The following is an 18640-nucleotide window of genomic DNA, read 5'->3' on the forward strand; positions in this document are numbered from 1 at the left end:
ATGTCTTTCATTATGGTCACCATCCAACATCTCTGTAGTCAACTGAGAAATTACTTCTGGTTTGATTTTTTTCCTAGACCTTCATTCATCTGTCATGTTACTTCCACTGTTACCACTTCAGAGAGTACAGGTGAATGGCTTTCGAATTGTTTTACTTCATTACCCCGTGGGTTTACCTTTGGTGAGCTGGAAGTCTGAGGTTGCACCTTGCTTAAGTGTCTTCCCATTTTCTTTTTTGTTTGTTTGTTTCTTTTTTTTTAGTTTAATTCCTGGGTTGGTGCTTATAAACTGCTAATGGCAAGTAGCCTTAGTTCTTAGAACCCTTAGGAAATGACTACTTCTCACAGATGTCTTTTAGGTATAGCTGGCTTTTGGGTTTTTAGTCTTTTGAAAGAGCCTACTTCTGCCTTGCAAGCAGGCAGTCGTGAGTTCAATCCCTGGTACCGATAAAAACGAAAAAGACAAAAAAAAAAAAAAAAAAGAGCCTACTTCTTCTGAGGCAATTTCAGTGTTGATATACCAGGAAGAACTGATTAGAACAATTATGTTACCTTAGCTAAAGTAGCACACTCAGTAATAACAACTGCCTCAAATACAGGCTAGAAAATGACAAACCACGGTATTAATTTGCCACTTTTCACCATTTGAATTAGAATTATGGCTATATAACAAAATCTAAAACAAACAAGGTAACTGTATGCAGCACATATCCCCTCAGTATGGTGATTTTTATCCTCGTGAGAAAATTTAAAAGAGGTTGGGGAAAAAATAGAGAAATAGAAGAACAGGAAGAGATTAGAAGCAAGGCTGGAGGACAAAGGAAGACTACCCAAACTTTGGGAAACTACTGAAAAACAGAAGGGAACAAGAAAAGGAAAAATTAAAAACAAGAATAGAACAAAACAACAACAACAAAAACCCTAGAGCCAGGGATATAGTTCAGTGGCATAAATGCCCGCCTGTGACATGCAAGGTCCTGAGTTCAATACCCAGTACTTCAAAAAAAAAACTAGAAATAATGTTCACATCCCTGTAAAAACAAAAACAATCAAAAAAAAAAAAAAAAAAGAAAGAAAGAAAGAAAGAAAAAGAAAAGAAAATCAAGAAAGACAAAAAACAGAAAAAAATGTTCACTTCAGGGAGTGTCTCAGATATCACTGGTAGACAAAGTGGCAGACACAGTCCAGATCCACGTTGATAACCTAGCAAGCCAGCTGTAGATTTACAGCAGAGTAGTGGATAATGCCGGCAAGGCTTCAACTTTAGTCCCACTGAAGTTCTGGCTGGTTGCTGGTTGTGAGGCTGAAATCCAATCTGTTCAGCCTACAACACTCACGTGCCCCTTGCCAGCTTGAACTCAGCTCCTTGATTTCCTGCTGACTTAAACTCAGTTCCCTCTCACTCTGAAATGAAGCCACTAGAAGGAACCAGCTGCTCTGAGTTCTGAGCTCAGTTGGTTCCTCTGCAAGATGGCAAATGGCCAACTGCTCTCTCCTGGGGGAAGTGTGAACCTAGTGACTCACCAGCCATTACAATCCACTGTATCCACTGCTTCTTCCACTGGTGCATTAGTTACTGTGGGTCTTCAGGTTCAAGTGGCCCCTCCCACTCAATGTGGGGGTGCTCAGGGAGAAAGCACAGCTTGCCACTTCTTCCTTCTTCATTGAAGTCTCTGTCTTTGCTTTCCCCATGGGCTTGTTTTTTTGTTTTGTTTTGTTTATTTGTTTTGAGACAGGATCTCACCATGCAGTTCAGGCTGGCCTTGAACTTCATGTGTAGCCAGGGTTGCTCTCAAACTCACAATGATCTTCTTGCCTCAGCCTCGTGAGTGCTGGGATTACAGGTGTGCACCACCACATGTGATTGCCATGGGCTTATTTTTTGCCCCAGATTCTTACTGGGTCATGAGGACCCACTTCCCTCCTCCTTCTCTTCCTCACTTTGCTATATTTCAGCATCTGGAAACCAGATCTCAGAGACTATCTCTGCTCTTTACCACTCCACCATCTTCACATAAGTTCCAGTTTATTACTTCTTAACTCCCAGAGTTCAGGTTAGTACATGGAACCTTCTGCTTAATGAATAATATTGGGAAAAAATTGCCAGGCTGGGTGACACATGCCTGTAATGCCAGCAGTCAGGAAGCTGAGGCAGGAGGATCCCTGCAAGTTTCAGGCAATCCTGGGCTACATGGTGGGATCAAAGCCAGCCTGGACTACACAGCTAACTCTCCCTCAAAAAGTCTGTATCAAAACCAACCCTCCTCCCTGCAAAAAAAAAAACTACCTTGATAAATACTGTAAAACATGCCTTACAGAAAGGGAGAAAAAAGAACACTGGAATTGGACCCTTCTGAGTATGTAAAGCACATGCCTAAGGGTGTCCGCAGCTGGTTGCCGCCTCCCTGCTTCAGAAGAGCCCCATTTTTCCCTTCCCTGCCAACCTGCTTCCTTCCTCCTCCCCTCTCCAGTTGTACTTCCTCACCTCTCAACCATTCTACACTAGCGTCCTCAGGCTCAGCACAGTACGATAATGGTCCTGAAGGTAATTCATGTCCCCAGTATACCCCTTTATCACCCAATTCTGCTCTGAACCCACCCTAGGTTCCACATCCTAACCTTGTCATAGCTATGTATTTCATACCTTTTCCTTGGAGACTATGATCTTTCCTCCTTGAGTACAAACCATACCTACTTTTCCACCTTCCACAAATCCAGGTGATACCTCCACTGGGATGTACCCCAGATCAACACACCTACAATTCCCTGGGGAGCAGCCCTGCCTGAAACATTCACACCAGGTGTACCCCACCCCCTCCACAGTCCCAGGACCTACTCCACACATGTGTCTCACCATGAGGCTGGTACTGGAGCCAAGGACCAGTCCCAAGCACCCACTCCTCCACACCCAATCCATCAATAAGGGTTTAGGTTGCTCCTCCCAAGGGTCTCCCACTCTCACTCCTAACTGTGTCTCAATACCCTCTAACTAAAGAGAACCTCTTCCCATTCCTCACAAAGTTGTTCTTGGGGAGGGTACTGGGGACTGAACTAACCTACATCCCCAGTCCTTTAAAAAAATATTTTAAGACACGGTCTTGCTAACTCTCAACTCTTTAAGTTGCCCAGGCTCGGTACCTGCCCAATTTATAATCCTCTGACCTCAGCCTCCCTGAATGCTGGGATTTACAGGCATGAGCCACAATGCCCAGCCCACATCTAATTTTACACACTACCCACCCCTGCCATGCTCTGTCCACAAGGCAGCTATAGGAGTATCCCAAGTGCAAATCTGTTTACCTCATGTCACCACTTGCCCTCTCTGGCAAAAACCACAACCTTTACATGTGAGGCCTTAGCACTAGTCTCTCCAGGTGGACAGCCAGGTATCTGCATCAGCAGCTTCCTCCACCCAGCAGGCTTGCTCTGACCTTCTCATCCCCAGGATCAACTCTTTTTTCAGAGCTCTGTTACTTTTTTTTTTTTTTTTTTTTTTTGGCCTTTTTATCGGTACCAGGGATCGAACTCACAACTGCCTGCTTGCAAGGCAGGTGCTTATGCCACTGAGCTAAATCCCCAGCCCCAGAACTCTGTTTCATAGTTCCTGTCTGTGCCATGTCTAATCTCAGGCTTGTCACAAGTAACAAGAGTCTTGGGGCTGGGTATTTAGCTCAGCGGCATAAGCGCCTACCTTCCAAGCAGGCAGTCGTGAGTTCGATCCCCGGTACCGATAAAAAAGAAAAAAACAAAAAAACAAAAGTAACAAGAGTCTTCTCCTTAGTATCATCCCTGATCCAAGTCAGCTGCCCTACTAACACACAGCAGGCCCAATGCCCTGTATAAGGACACTGAAGAATTGAGGCTTAGTGGGAGTAAGGCTGTTTAGACAAACTAGACACTTGGGTTGAGGCTGACTGAAGATGGGGATGGAGTCAAATGGCAGACCAGAGAACAGCAAGAGGCAGTGTAGAGGCTCTCTTCAGGGCCCCATCTAATAGAGCCCCAGCTAGGTGCAGAGTTGACAGATGCCCATCCTGACCTCAGTACTCTCTGGCACTATAAAGATACAGAACCAGACACAGGGCCTGGGCTGGACCCAGGCAGAGCTTGATAGCCTCTCACTACCTACTTACCTTGCATGCAGTACCCACAAGGGCTCCGTCCCGGCTCCAGACAGCACTCTGCACTAGGTCTCCATGGGCTGCCAGCTCTGTGGGGAAACAGCCAAGGTCAGGCCCCAGGTGATGAGGGCACCAGGGAAGTGAAGGTCAGGCCTCAGGTAACTCCCAGAGCAAAGGCAGCCCCAAGGGTTCCTCTCAGCCAAGAGGCATCAGATGCAGCAGCCTGTACCCCCAGGCTTTGACCTTCAACCCTGAACTTGTCAGGCCAGATGTCAACACAGCCTTTCAAGACTCCCTCTTCTTTGGCCCTCGGTCCCAAACCCAGGCTCATGTTCACTCATTTGCCATTCCACCCTGGCTCTCTGCTTCTGTCATCTCTGCTTCTCAATCTCTCGTGCTGGTGTTCTGAAGAAAGTCCATGTGTTCCCTGAAAGTCTTCCTGTCCTATGTTGAATTATGTCCCCCTAAAAGATGTTTAAGTTCTAACTTCTAGGTCTGTGAATGTGACCTTATTTGGAAATTGTTTCTCTGGGTTTTGGAGGTGCAGCCTAGTGGCACAGTGCACGCTTAGAATATACGAGGCCCTGGGTTCAATCTCTAACTTCAAAAAAAAAAAAAAGTTCTTTGTAATCCAATATGACTGGTATCCTTCTGAAAAGGTGAAATTGAAACATAGTGGCACATGCCTCTAATCCCAGCCACTTAGAAGGCTGAGGCAAGAGGATCACAATTTCAAGGCCAGCTTGGGCAACTTAGTAAGACCATGTCTCAAAATAACTTTTAGAGTTCAAGGCCAGCCTATATGACATAGTGAGACTCTCAAACAAACAAAACAATTTTTAAAAAGTGATGAGGAAGGGGCTGGGGATTTAGCTCAGCGGCATAAGCACCTGCCTGGCAAGCACGCAGTTTCGAGTTTGATCCCTGGTACCGATTTAAAAAAAAAAAAGATTATCTGGTGAAAGCAATGGTGTGCTTCCTCCTTCTGTGTATTCTCTCACTTTCTCGCTGTCTGATGCCACAGCCAGCATCTTTAAGTGAATCTCCAGCTGCAGCCAAGCCTTCACATGATGGCAGCCTGGTAAGAGCACCGAGGGAGAACCCCCAGCTTGGCCACCCTCCACATCCCTGACCCTCAGGCACTATGAGATGTCCCTATATTTTGGAGTAATTTGTTCCAAATTAATAGATAACCATTACACCAAAAGGTTACTACCATGGGACAAATCCCAACCTTGCCATATACACCATGGCTTTGGTCACGTTCTGTAAACTCCTGAGCCAGTCTTTATCATGGGGACTGCAAACAGATGTGTGGAGGAGGTCTGAAGTTCAGGGCCAGCCTGGACTACATCATGAGATCCTGTCTCAAAAAGACAAAAAAAGAAAAAGAAAAGGAGAAAGAAAGAAAAGAAAAGAGAAAAGAAACAAAGTAATAGTGGAAGGAAGTTATTCACAAAATGGAAAAAAAAAGAAAAAATACCTGAGAGATACCGAAGGGGAATCAGAGGGATGGTATATTTATACAATTGACAGTGTGTATTTGTTGAACTTTGATACATTCTTAACATTTATTTATTTTTTGGTCTTTTGAGATACAGTCTCGCTATGGAGTTTAGGCTGGCCTGGAGTTTAGTTTGTAACCCAGGCTGGTCTGGAACTTGCCACAATTCTCCTGTCTCAGCCTCCAAAGTGCTAGGATTACAGGCCTGTGCCATCATGCCTGGCTGATACATTCTTTTTAAAAAATTTTTCTTTTTATTTTTTGCAGCCTTGGGGGTAGAACTTAGGGCCAACCTCACACTGAGCTACATCCCCACTAGCCTTTCTTTCAAATTTTTTTTTAAGATAAGGTCTCACCATATAGTCCAGGATAGCCTCAAACTCATTATGTAGTCCAGGTTGGCCTCAAACTCTCAGTGATTTTCCTGCCTCAACCTACCAAGTGCTAGGATTGCAGGAATGCACCACCACATCTGGTCTTTTCCTTAGTTTTTTTATTTTGAGGCACAGTCTCACTAAATTGTCTAGGCTGGCCTTGAACCTGTGATCCTCCTGCTTCAGCCTCTTGAGTAGCTAGGTTTACAGGCCATGTATGGCCATGCATATATGCTAGGCAAGCGCTGTAACACTGAGCTACAACCCCAGCCTTAGCACATACTTTTAAATTCATGTTACTAAAAATACCACTAAGGAATGGGAGGATTGTGCAGATGGAGGCTGCTCCAGGAATGGGAGCGAGGGTGGCCTTACCTGTCAGGGGCTGCTGCTTGGCCGCATCCCACACCTTCACAGCCCTGCCTGCTGCAGTCACCAGAATGCCATCCACAGTGGTGTGGAACTGCAGTACTTCCACTGGCAGCTCCTCAGGACCCAGTACCAATCCAGGCCCCGAGGGCAAATCCTGGCCAGGGTCTGGCAGTCGCCAGAGCTTTACCTGTGGAAAGGATTAAGATTTTAGCCCAGGACTGGGAGGCCTTGCTGCCTTTAGCCAGCCTATGTTAGGCCTCCCTTGCCTCAACGAGGTCCTTAGCTGGTACAAGGCTGATCCACAAGGTGACAGCTTCTGGCCTGGCAGGAACACCTCACCTGGTTCAACTGTTTGGTCCTGGAACTACAGCTGTGTATCTGGTATCATTGAAGGGAAGGAGGGAACCCAGCTAAAAGATCCTGAGATGTGATCAGAGGATGGCAGGGAAGACATGTGAGCGGGAATAGGGGCTCTGCCCAGGCCAGCCCCTCCAGCCTCCCAGATCACCCCATCTAGCTTTCTTGGGCAGTAATGTAATGTAAGGTCAAATCAGCATCTTAGCACTTGGAGTCCATGGGTCTGAAGGAGGGGAAAAGAGCAGGGACAGGGATGGGGCTTGACAGGCACAGAAGGCCCCATACTAGTATGGAGACATGAGCCCTTCTCCAGCTGGCTCCACTCACCATCCTGTCAGTGGAACTGGTGGCCAGGAGGAAGTCATCAAAGGGAGAGAAGTCCAAGTCAGTGATCACATCTGTGGGAGAGGAGGCATTGAACTAAAACATCCTGTTCCACCTAGCAGAATCATCTCCAGGCCCAAACCAGAGCCTAGAGCTTTAAAAGGGATCCTTCTGCTCTGACAGAGGTAGCTAAAAGTTTATGAGCCCAGCACCCCTCTGAACAAGATACAGGGGGGAGCCCCCAGGGCACCATCCTGTGACATACATAGGAGCCCTGGGGACCATGGATGGCCCAGAGCCTTGGCATCAGGAAGCTTCTTTGGTTCCAGGCACCTGTGGGGATCCAAATCTTCAGCCCGGGCCTCTCCTATGGTGCCACATCTAGCTGTGCCTTTCATTTAGAAGGTTCCTAGGAATCTACCAACAAATCTCCTTTAGACTTAAGCAAGACTGATGTGGTCTTAGTTCTTTGGTGGGAAAAAGATGTGAAAGGTACACAGAGTGAGCTACAGCCCAGAGGAAAAAAAGCTGGTGGCATGGGGTGGTGATGAGGTACAGAGGGCAGTGCGGGGGTGGGGTACGGATAGGAGCATAGGCTGGCATCCCCAGAATGAGGAGCAGACACCTGCCTCCCTATGGAGAAGCAGGGCTGTTTTCCTCCTGGCCAGAGGAGAACAAAAAAAGAGGACATACATGGACAGACACCACTTAGGATAGCTCCAGCTTGACTCCCAGACAATAGGGTAAGAGTCCTGGTCCTAGAGCCTCAGAACGCATGCCATGCCAACTGCTGGAGCAGGAAAGGGCAAATTCCCACCCAGGGGTAGCCGGCAGTGCAGGCAGCCTGGTATCTTCCAGGGGAACAAGTTTTAGTAATGGATGAGTAATCTGAGTGCACCTGCACTAAGTCCTTAAATGCACTGAGTTCACCAAATCCTCACAATGACCCTTTAGGTGGTCCTTCAGCATCACCCAGCTGGGAGGGTAACTTGGTCAGAATCACACAGCTACAAAAGTGCAGAGCAGAGGATCAGGCCCAGGTGCTCTGGTGTCAGAACCTCATCAATGTGTGCCATTACGCTGCTTTCCCCATAGTACATGTCCCAGAACCACCCCAGATGCCCCCTCACTCTGTTCCCCCTGGCTAGCAGGCTGATGGCATATGTGGCACTGAGATGAGAGGCTGTAGGGACCTCTGAAGGCAGGAAGGCTTCAAAGGTAGGTTAGCAGTCAGAGCCCAGCCTTCTCAGTTTCCCCCACTGCCAGCACCTATGAGGGCAGAATGGACTTGGAACCACAAGGGCAGGTTTCTTACTCACAAGAACTACTTCTTGGCAGGGCTCCTGGAGGGAGAAACTAAAGAACTGCAGTTACCATGATGCTACAATCTACCCAGCTTCTATTTAGAAAAGCTGGTGATTGGGGGCTCACCACCTTTCAGATATCACCAATATGGGACAGTTCGCCTAGGGAGAAAAAGCATTAAGAAGCAAACATAGATTCACAATTCTGTGACTAATTCTGCTTCTGCCAGCAGCTGCATGTACAATTAGGTTCCTAACTTCTCTGACCCTCAATTTTCTTAATTGAAGAGTAGATTATTTTAAAGCCCACTTCAGCTGGGCATGGTGGCACATGCCTATAATCTCAGCACTCAGGAGGCTAAGGCAAGAGGATGGCCATGAGTTTGAAGCCAGTCTGTGCTACATAGTAAGGTCAAGACCATCCTAAACTACATAGTGAGACTTTATCTCAAAAAACAAAACAAAAAAAGAGCCAGGGATTTAGCTGAGTGGCTCAAGCACTTGCCTGGTAAGCATGAGGTTTTAAGTTCGATCCCTAGTACCAAGAAAAAAAAAAAAAGAAAGAAAATCTAACCAGGGGCCGGGATTTAGCTCAGCATCACAAGTACCTCCCTGGCATTCATGAGGTCGAGTTTGATTCTTTTTTTTTTTTTTTTTTATCGGTACTGGGGATCGAACTCACGGCCGCCTGCTTGCAAGGCAGGTGCTTATACCGCTGAGCTAAATCCCCAGTCCCTAGAGTTTGATTCTTGACACAAAATAAATAAATAAAATAAAATCCACTTAAAATAAAAAAACTCATTTCAAAAAAGTCTGAAGGAGCCAGGTGTGGTGGCTCACACCTGTAATTCCAGTACTCGTTGAGGCTGAGACAGGAGGATTGATGCGAGTTCGAAGCCAGCCTAGGCTACAAAGTGAGCTCAAAGCTAGCCTGCACTGTATAGAGACCCTGTCTCAAAAAAAAAAAAAAAAAAAAAAAAAACAAACCTCTGAAGAGCTGGGGACATAGCTCAGTGGCACAGTGCTTCCCTGGTAAGCATGAAGCCCTAAGTTTGATTCCTGGTACCAAAAAACAAAACAAAACAAAACAAAATACAGTAGATCACAAAATCCATTTCTTATACATACTACAAGAGAGATGAACTTCTAAAATATTATGTTAAGTGAAAGAAGCCAGATTCAAAGGACTATATTACTGCAGCCCTTCCAGGGGGAGAACTAGCAGTGTCTCCTGAGATCCATGCCATGTTGGAAGTGAGGACTCTGGGAAGCCAAGCCAGCACCTCCCCTCCCTGGTAAGCGGAGGCAGGGTGGCAGACTGCAGCCCTTCCAGGGGGAGAACCAGCAGTGTCTCCTGAGATCCACGCCATGTTGGAACTGAGGACGCTGTGAAAACAAATGACCATCCTGCCTCCCTGCTTAGCAATAGTGAACCTACTGCTACATGGCCTAGAGTCAAATATCCCACTTCCCCTATCCTCCTTCTCCTCCTCCTCCCCGCCCATTAGCAAGTGGGAACCAGAAATCTGAGCATCTCCTGGGAGACTGACCATAGCAAATAAGGGGGACTTCCTTCTACCATTTCTTTGAAGGCAAATATTTTTATTACTGTTTTGCTATTTTCTGATTAATGGTACTGCTCTATTCAATATTCTGTTTTGATAAGTTCTATAGTGTTCTATATTTCATCTCATTTTGATATATGGGATTGAAAGAACAACTATTATAAAGATAACAAAATATACTGTGATACCTATTACTGTTATCCTGGTAACCTGCTGTGAAGTTCTGTACCAATTTCACTGTACGATCTTAGTTGGCTTTATTCTGACTTGTTCTGTTGTATACTTTCAAAATAAAAATTTTTAAAAAAAAAGGACTATATTGCATGACTCCATTTATGTGAAATGTCAATTTACATGAAAAGACAAAGCAGAGACCAGCAAACATTTCCTACAAAACACAGAGTAAGTATAGATTTTAGGATTTTTAGGACTATATACAACTGTTGCAACTAATGAATTTTGAGCTGGGGGTACAGCTTATTGCTAAAGCATATGCTTAGCATACACAAGGCACTGGGTTCCACTCCCAGCACCAAAATTAAAATAAAACAAAACAAAATAAAATAGAAACAACCATTCCACTTTGCAGTTATTGCAAAAAAGTATCCACAGACTATATAGCAGGGAACAGATGCAACTATTCCACTAAAACTATTCATGAAAAATAACAGTTTAGGGGCTGGGGATTTAGCTCAGCAGTGTAAGTGCCTGCCTTGCAAGTGTGTGGTCATGAGTTTGATCCCCAGGACCGATTAACAAAAAATGTAAAAAAAATGACAGTTTGCTGGATGAGGCCCTGACAATAATATGCAAGTCTGTTAGTGAGGCAGAAAGTAGATTAATGGTTCCCTGAGACCACAGTCCCAAATGGAATCATCTGGGGAAGGACAGAAATGTTCTGAAACAGAATGGAGGTGCACATAACTCTGTCATTCTCATACATGGACAATGTTTATGGTATGCTCATATTGCTTCAATAGTTCCTTTCCTAAAAGTTTAGAGCAGAAATGCAGATAGGCTGAACCTGAGGCACGTGCCTCTAATTTCAGCACTTGGGAGGCTGGAGCAGGAGGATTATTGTGAGTTTCAGGTTAGCCTAGGCTACATAGTGAGTTCAAAGATAGCCTAAACTACATGGTGAGACCCTGTCTCAAAAAATAAACAAATAAATAAACGATGTTATATAGCACACAGCGCTCCAGGTATTAAATATCCTCAACATTATCATTCTTACACTGAGCAGCTCACCCAGTCAAAGAAACAACGATTGACCCTTTTTCTTACTTCCAACATCTTCTAACAGGAAGCCAAGAATGTGGGTCACAGGGCCCAGAGCTACTACAGCTAGATGTGTAGACAAGGCCAGCCGTGTGCTCCCAGAAGCAACTGAAGTGGACGAAAGCCTTTTGTGAAGTCCCATCTCCAGCCTCCATCCCAGCATGGCCACCTTCAGAGGACCCTGGATGGGTTGGCTGAGGAGGATGCCTAGTGTTAAGAGGTGCTGCTGGGCTCCAGGACAACAAGGAAGGGTAACAGCCATGCAGAAGTGAGTCTTCAGCACTAACATACAGCCTCAGCCTGGCACTGTACATCCTCCCCCTCCCAGCTGGAGAACCTGCAATATCCAGTCTCCCTCCCCTCCACTCAGGCCCAAATTCTATTTCCAGATGTTATTTTTATTTTATTTTAGGTACCAGGGATCAAACTCATGATCTTGTGCTTGCCAGGCAGGTGTTTATGCCACTGAACTAAATCCCCGGCCCTAGGCCCAAATTCTAAATCAGATGTAGCCTTCGGAACACAACCACCTCATAGAGTACTCAGAATAATAAGGCGTGGGCTATAGGATAAGCTGTATATCTCTAACCCTGGGGTCAAGTTCCAGGCACTCACTCACCTGAATGGCATCCCAGGTAGGCCACCTGTCTCTTGTCCTCTCCTTGGCTTTCCAGAGGCACAATGCCCAACACACCTGTTAAACAAACACAGCGGCTCTGACTTCGGGCTCAGCAGGGATCTCTGCTAAGGGTTCCCATAAGAGAAAGTATCTGAAAGCTCCACCTAGGACATCCTAAGAGGGTCCACTAATCACAAAATCACACCCCTCAACACAGCAAATAGTCCAGAATATGTTCTTCCAACCCATGAACTATCCATACAATGGCTATACACTGGGGAAAAGGTTGCATTTTTCTCACGCTGTAGGTCCTACTATGAAGCTATATCACCTGCCTTGTTCCCTGACTTTTTTTTTTTTTTTGTCTTTTTCATTTTTATTGGTACCAGGGATCGAACTCACAACCGCCTGCTTATAAGGCAGGTTCTTATGCCATTGAGCTAAATCCCCAGCCCCTGTTCCCTGACTTCTTAAGCAAAGTGAAAAGGTATTTATTTTTTGCTCAAGTTCATTTAAGGTCTACATTATCACCAGTAGCCAAGAGAGACCCAAATAATAGAAAGACTTTTCAAATCTTTGCATTCTTAATGATTTCAAGTATGTTGGGCTCCACAGACATAACCAGTGGAGATGGCTGGAAATATCACTATCAGCCCCCTCTCTGCCCTTATTTGGGCATGCTCTTGAAGCAATAACTATTACAGTAAATCCATGGGAACATTCTGGGAGAATATTTGTAAATCGGATTCATTTCTAAGTCCAACAAAGTGAGTTTTATTTGGTTTTGTTTGGAGACAGGGTATCCCTGTTGTTCAGGTTGGCCTGGACTCACTCTATAGCCCAGGGTGGCCTCAAATTTCAGCAATACTCCTGCCTCAGCCTCCCAAGTACTAGGATTAGAGGTGTGTGCCACGACCTGCAGCAACAAAATGAGTCATGAAATTACTGCTTTGGGCTGGGGATTTAGCTCAGCGGCATAAGCGCCTGCTTTGCAAGCAGGCAGTCGTGAGTTCGATCCCTGGTACCGATAAAAAAACGAAAAAGACAAAAAAAAAAAAAGAAATTACTGCTTTGTGCTTCCTAGCAGTCCTCTCCACTTTACCACTGTTTTTTCTCTGCTTTGGACACTCTGGCTCTGACTGAACATTGCACACTAAGCACACAGCAGTACAACTGTGACAATGTCTAGCAGACATGTGAGCTATTTCTGTGATTTGTTCACATTTACAAATGTAGGGGCTGGGGATTTAGCTCAGCGTCATAAGCACCTGCCTTGCAAGCAGGCAGTCGTGAGTTCGACTTTGTATCTGTGAAATGTGAGGTCCATTTGTATCTGTGAAAGTTTGCAACTTGAATGTTTCTAAGCCCAGGACTTACTATATAGTTTATCTTCAAGCAAAAATTGATCTGATTACTGCATGGTTTTTTTTTGTTTTGTTTGTTTATTTTGATATTAGGAATCAAACTCAAGACTTCATACTTTCCAGGAAGGCATTGTGCCACTGAGCTAAATTCCAGGCCCTGATTACTGCATGTTAACCAGTTTGTAGAGGTCTAAGCCCTTCTAACCTATGGACCTCCTACTCCAAACCACTGCTAACTCTCCAGTCTACACAAAGCCTGCCCTCTCTCCTTGCCCATGTCCACTCCCCTACCTGGACGGTCAGAATTGAAGGCAATCAAGCTACAGCTTGATTTGATATGATTCCCACAGGAGGGAGTAGTTCCTGCACGAATGTCATTGATCCAGGCCTGAAATAAAGAATAAGACATGTGTGGTGTGGTGAGAGCCAGGTTTCTGCACATGTTGAAAAGGGGACAAGGTGGAGGCATAATTCAGGAAACTGTACCTTTAAACTGTACCAATAGAGATGCATCTTTGAATCAAATCCTATTCCATCTGATAAAGTCCCTTAGAAAATACGAAATGTTCTTGAAATAACCTGAGTCTGAAATGGGTATGATGGTGGATACCTGTATTCCAATACTCTGAGAAACAAAATTAAGATCATAAGTTTGAGTCCAGCCTCAGCAACTTAGCAAGGTCTTGTCTCAAAACAGAAAATTAAAAAAGGGCCAGGGATTTAGCTTAGTGACATCAGTGCCTGCCTAGCAAGTGCGAGGTCATATGTTCAATCCCTGTACCAAAAAAAAAAAAAAAAAAAAGAAAAATTAAAAAGGGCTCAGTATTAAGGTTCTGGTTTCAATCCCCAGTATCACAGGAAGAGGGAAAAAAAAAAGGAAAAAAAACCTATGTCACTAAGAGGGTAATATTAATATTGCTCAGTTTCTTAAACAGGGGGAGGAGCTGTCAGAAGGAAGTGGGGCAAAGGCTTGTTACTATTAAAAGGAGAGGAGGGTTGGGAGGAGAAATAAGTACCTAAACAGAAGACAGGCTCAGCTTTCCCAACTGCACAGCTGAGAGCTTCACAAGAGCCCAGGGGCTCTTCTATCAAGAGAAAAACGCCTATACTCAGGAGGGAAATCAAGGCCTGGCCTTATCAGAACGTGCCCTTCCACCAAGTGTCCTAGATGCCGAAACGCTGCACCCCCACGAAAATGTGTCGATGCCAACACCCCCACATGAAGGGAGGCAGAAGAGTACTATTTCTGAAACAGATCAACCAGGTCTTTATGCTTCCTGTTCGTGTCAAACCACCGCACTCCACTTCTTCCTGCCTCTAATGACAGAGCACCCACACTTCCTAGTCCACCCATCCACAACATCACCACTTCAATCTCCTACTTCAGTGTTCACTTGTCAGTGGTAGAACATCAGTGCTTTACATTATTTTCCTTCCTGATTAGTGTTAACAGTACAAACACAATGACACACAATGTTTTTGAAATGGAGATGGAGAACAGCCTGTCTGTTCTCCCATCTTCCTAACATGTACTGCTTTAGGTTCCCCTGCAATCTCTGGTTCCATCCTGTCTGTTTATCTTGCTGGACTGAGGCCCACCCAGGAGAAAGCATGAGGTCCCTCAAATACTCTCCAGGACCCTCCATCAATACAGTACTTACTGCACCCAGAAGTATGGTCTTACTGAAAATCTAAACACTAAACACCTCCCTCAGCCTTTGCATGGCTCTCCACTGCGCTCAAAACCAAACTTATTCCCATGGCCCTCAGGCTCTGCAGGACTGTTCTGGTCTCATCTGTTTCCACACTTTTCTGGTCAATACTTTCCATCTACCCTGGCCCAATTTCCATTCCCACACCAGGCTTTCCCACTTCTCATCGTTTGGGTCTTACTTGGCTGAAATGTCACTTCCTTCAGGCAACCTGCTCCCCCCACCCTACTGAGATAAACTCTCACTTTCCCATTTTCCATTCCAATCCTTCATGTGTGTTCTTCAGTGCACTTATTAAAACTTACAAGGCCCTGTATGTCTTTCTCTTTTCTGGCTGTCTTCCTCATTGAGGTTATAAAAGCCACAATTGAAAGATAATACTATTACGCTGACAGTGGTGGCTCCAGCAGTTGGGCACAACACATAGGTGATACAGAGGAAATACTGTCCAAAAGAAAAAAATCGAGCATCTGCTCCAAGTCAGCTGCCTTGACTTGCTTAAGACCGTTGATGGGGTCACCAGAGGTCAATTCACAGGCCAATTATCCGAGGACACTCCCAGGCCTTTCAAGTAACATAGCGGGTGGCACCATCTCTGAAGTCCACCCTTCATCAAGCTGCCATTCTGGGGCTCCGTGGTGCTCCCAGCACCTGCCTCAGGTCTTTCTCTGACCACACCCAGCCGCAGGCAGCATTTACCCCAGTAAAAGAGCTTGCGCCAGCAGCGAGAGGAGGAAGCGCCGGCGGAAATCCGAGGGAGGGGCTCCCACACGCTGGCTCGGTGGCCAGGGGGAAGAGCTGCATCTCTCCCCCAGCCCGCCTCGAGGCAGAGAAGACTCGGGACAACAGGGACCAGGAGCCGGGGACTAGCAGCGTCCCTGCCCCAGCTCACCAGCGAGCCGACCGGAAGCCAGGAATGCAAGCATGCATTCTCGCAGGCCTGAGGCCTGGCCCCGGCCCGTAGGGCAGCGCCGCCTGTGGGGTCCCGGGGCGAGCCGGGCGGGCCTGACAGACAGCCAAGATCAGCCAGCTGTGTAGGTCGAGTCCACCAAGCGCTGGACTCTGCACTCCCCGCAGCAACGGAGCGGCCAGGACGCAGGGTCCGCAGCCTGAAGGGGCGCGCCAAGGAAGCATGGCTCGGAAGGCGCGGGTTCGGCGTCCCCAAGCGTCTCCTGCGGGGCTTAAACAGGGGGAGGGCGCCAGCCGCGGCAAGAGCGCAGGGCCGGCGGGTCGGGCTCACCTCACGGCGAGATGGTCGGACCACCGTGTGCCGGAACTTGGACACTTTGAAGCGGTTCATGGCGGCGGGGACCGACTGGGAGCAGCCTGAAGGACCAGAGTGTTGACTCTCAGGTGCAGGCTGAGAACCCGCGTCTCCCGAAGCCGGCAGCCCCACCCGCGAAGCACCGCCCGCGGATACACCCCGACAAGACCTCGGACCAATAGCAGCCATCTGCGGCCCACATCGCCACGCCCCCAAATTGCCTCTCTTTTCGTGCGTGCGCCGCGGTCCCGCCTTCCAACCAATGTCTACTGAGCCACCCCTCGTGGCCACGCCCCGAAGCCGAAAGGCCACCAGCAAGGGTGGGCGATCACTTGCAGTTTTGCTACCTGTCCCCAGACCTGTGAAGCGTATTTGGGGAGTTGGCCACCCGCAGTCTCAGGATTTAATAGAAGAGGAGACTTTCTACTGGGCTGGTTGCGCCCTAACGCATTATCTAGCTTCTTAAGTAGGGAAACCAGAAATTTGCTCCATTTCGGAGACGAGAAGCTCTCCTATGATGGTGTGGCGGCGCATGCCTGTAATCACCACTAGCGAGGTTGAGGTCTGAGGTAAGGAAGATCTCTAGCAGTGCGAGGCCAGCCTGGGGTACAAAGTGAGTTCTAGCCATCCTGAACTGTGTAGTGAAACTCTGTCTCAAAAAGACAAAAAAAAAGTGCCCCTCAAGACAAGGGTAAGAGTGGAGTTGCAGCTGCAAGCATGAGACCTTGGACAAATCCTTAGCACCTGGAAAGGGTCAGTTGCTTACTGCAGACCACACAGGAGTCAGTTCAGTTCTGACTCAAATATCTGTCCTCCCAACCTATTCAAAAGCCCATGAAGGGGGCCCAGGAGTGGCAAGCCCAAGATCCTGAGTTTGATTCCTCATACCCACAAAAATAAATACATAAATAAAATTAGATCATTATATATATACATATATATGTATACAAACATATATATATATATAATGCCTTCCACCCTGTTTGGGCCAGGTGACTGCATGAGAGCATAAGATCCTTTAGCGGCCACGTCTTAGGCCTTGTGCATAGTCGGGTAGGACTTCACTAAAGTCAGCTTACAGATAAACAGAAAAGGCAAGCAGAAAAGATAGGGACTCAGCACTTGGGAGGCTGAGGCAGGAGGATTACTGTGAGTTCAAGGCCATCCTGGGTTACATAGTTCAAGGTCAGCCTGAACAGGCATAAGCAATGAAGAATCCTTTAAGTAGTGACCTACTCAAATGGGCTGTGTGGCTTAGCTCCCTAGCAAGTCCTGAAAGCGCACAAATTTATTCTTGCAGTGACCATTTATTCATTTCTTTGAAAACTGACTCCATGGCTCCAATATGCTTTTCTCTTCGGACGGGGCAGGTCACTTGCGCACATGCTGTCTGTGAAAGGGGCTCTCTGATTTGAGGACTGCTCCTTGTGACTCCCAGCTGGAGAATTCCAGCAAGTTCTGGATTACACTGTGAGTTTAATGCTAAGCTGAACTGCATAGCAAGCTTCTGTAGAAAAAAAAACCCCTTTAGTTAACATCTTTAATTTCTACAGAATAGAACTATGATGCCAGTTGAACTGACTGAAACCTAGGATCCAGAATCCTAAGCATATTGGGATGACAAGTGCATGTGCCACATTCATCTGGAATCCAGTAGCTTTGTTATTATTTTATTTTTTTTTATTTATTTTTTGAGACAGAGCTTCACTATGCAGTTCAGGCTGGACTTGAACTCACTTTGTGGTCCAGGCTATTTTCCTGCCTCAGCCTCCCAAATATTAGGATTACAGGCATGTGCCACCACACTTGGATCCAGCAGCTTTGGGAAAGGCATCACCAGTACAGTCTTGAGTACTTAACGCCAAACCACTCGCTGCATCTCAAAGAAAAAAAGGGAAACAGGCCCATTCTTCCTGAGAATTCTACCTTGGAACCTCATTGGCCACTGCAGTTGCTGCCAACACCTATAGCTTCACTCTCTGCTCCCAGCTTGTCGACTTCCAGACAGTTGAACAGGTTTCAGGTAACTATTGCCCACATTCGACCACAGAGGTCTTCCCTCCAGAGCCTTCTGCTTCTCCATCCTGGTCAGATGGCATCATCTAACACCCACCTGACAAGACTGTCAGCAATTCCTTCTGAGTTCCACATTTTGACTGAGGAAAAATTGGACTGTCAGCCCTGTTGAATGAGTTGCCATGTCATTTCCCAAAGGTCTTGCACCTAGAAACCTAAAATCAGTCAAGTGCTTCTCAAAGACATCAAAGAGGGGGGCAAAAAACCCATCACCCACTGCTACCCAGAAATCTGATAAAAGTATCTAATACTCATAAGAAAATCCAGTCTGGTAGATGCCCCTACCTTTTGGCTCCTGCTCCATCTGTGAGACACAAAAAGCCTGACTATCCAGGCTTACCTCAGCCTAAACCTCTCCTCATCCTGTCAGGGCTGAATGGATAGGATGCTCTATCAAGTTGGGCTCA

The 18640-nt window shown here is 46.5% G+C and overlaps 1 protein-coding gene across 4 annotated transcripts in view; it reads right to left on the reverse strand.

Moving 5' to 3' along the window:
* Coro7 (coronin 7) overlaps positions 1–16299 on the reverse strand; it is a 77192-nt gene extending 60893 nt beyond the window's left edge. For 2 of the 4 annotated variants that reach the window (XR_010039817.1, XM_063226404.1), the window contains exons 1-6: positions 16134–16299; positions 13473–13569; positions 11818–11892; positions 7055–7125; positions 6374–6557; positions 4133–4209 (exon numbers count right to left, since the gene is read on the reverse strand). Coding sequence is in view for 2 of the 4 variants with exons in the window: in XM_063226404.1 (XP_063082474.1) it covers positions 4133–4209; positions 6374–6557; positions 7055–7125; positions 11818–11892; positions 13473–13569; positions 16134–16193 (564 nt within the window). In the remaining 2 variants the exon portion in view is untranslated. The remainder of the gene's footprint in view (positions 1–4132; positions 4210–6373; positions 6558–7054; positions 7126–11817; positions 11893–13472; positions 13570–16133) is intronic. The other 2 variants (XR_010039818.1, XM_063226403.1) reach the window with 1 other exon arrangement.
* Between the last annotated feature and the right edge of the window lie 2341 nt (positions 16300–18640).

Source organism: Cavia porcellus, unplaced genomic scaffold (genome assembly GCF_034190915.1).
Source record: "Cavia porcellus strain 051 isolate PalLab524CR breed Dunkin Hartley unplaced genomic scaffold, mCavPor4.1 scaffold_16, whole genome shotgun sequence".
NCBI classification, from domain to species: domain Eukaryota; kingdom Metazoa; phylum Chordata; class Mammalia; order Rodentia; family Caviidae; genus Cavia; species Cavia porcellus.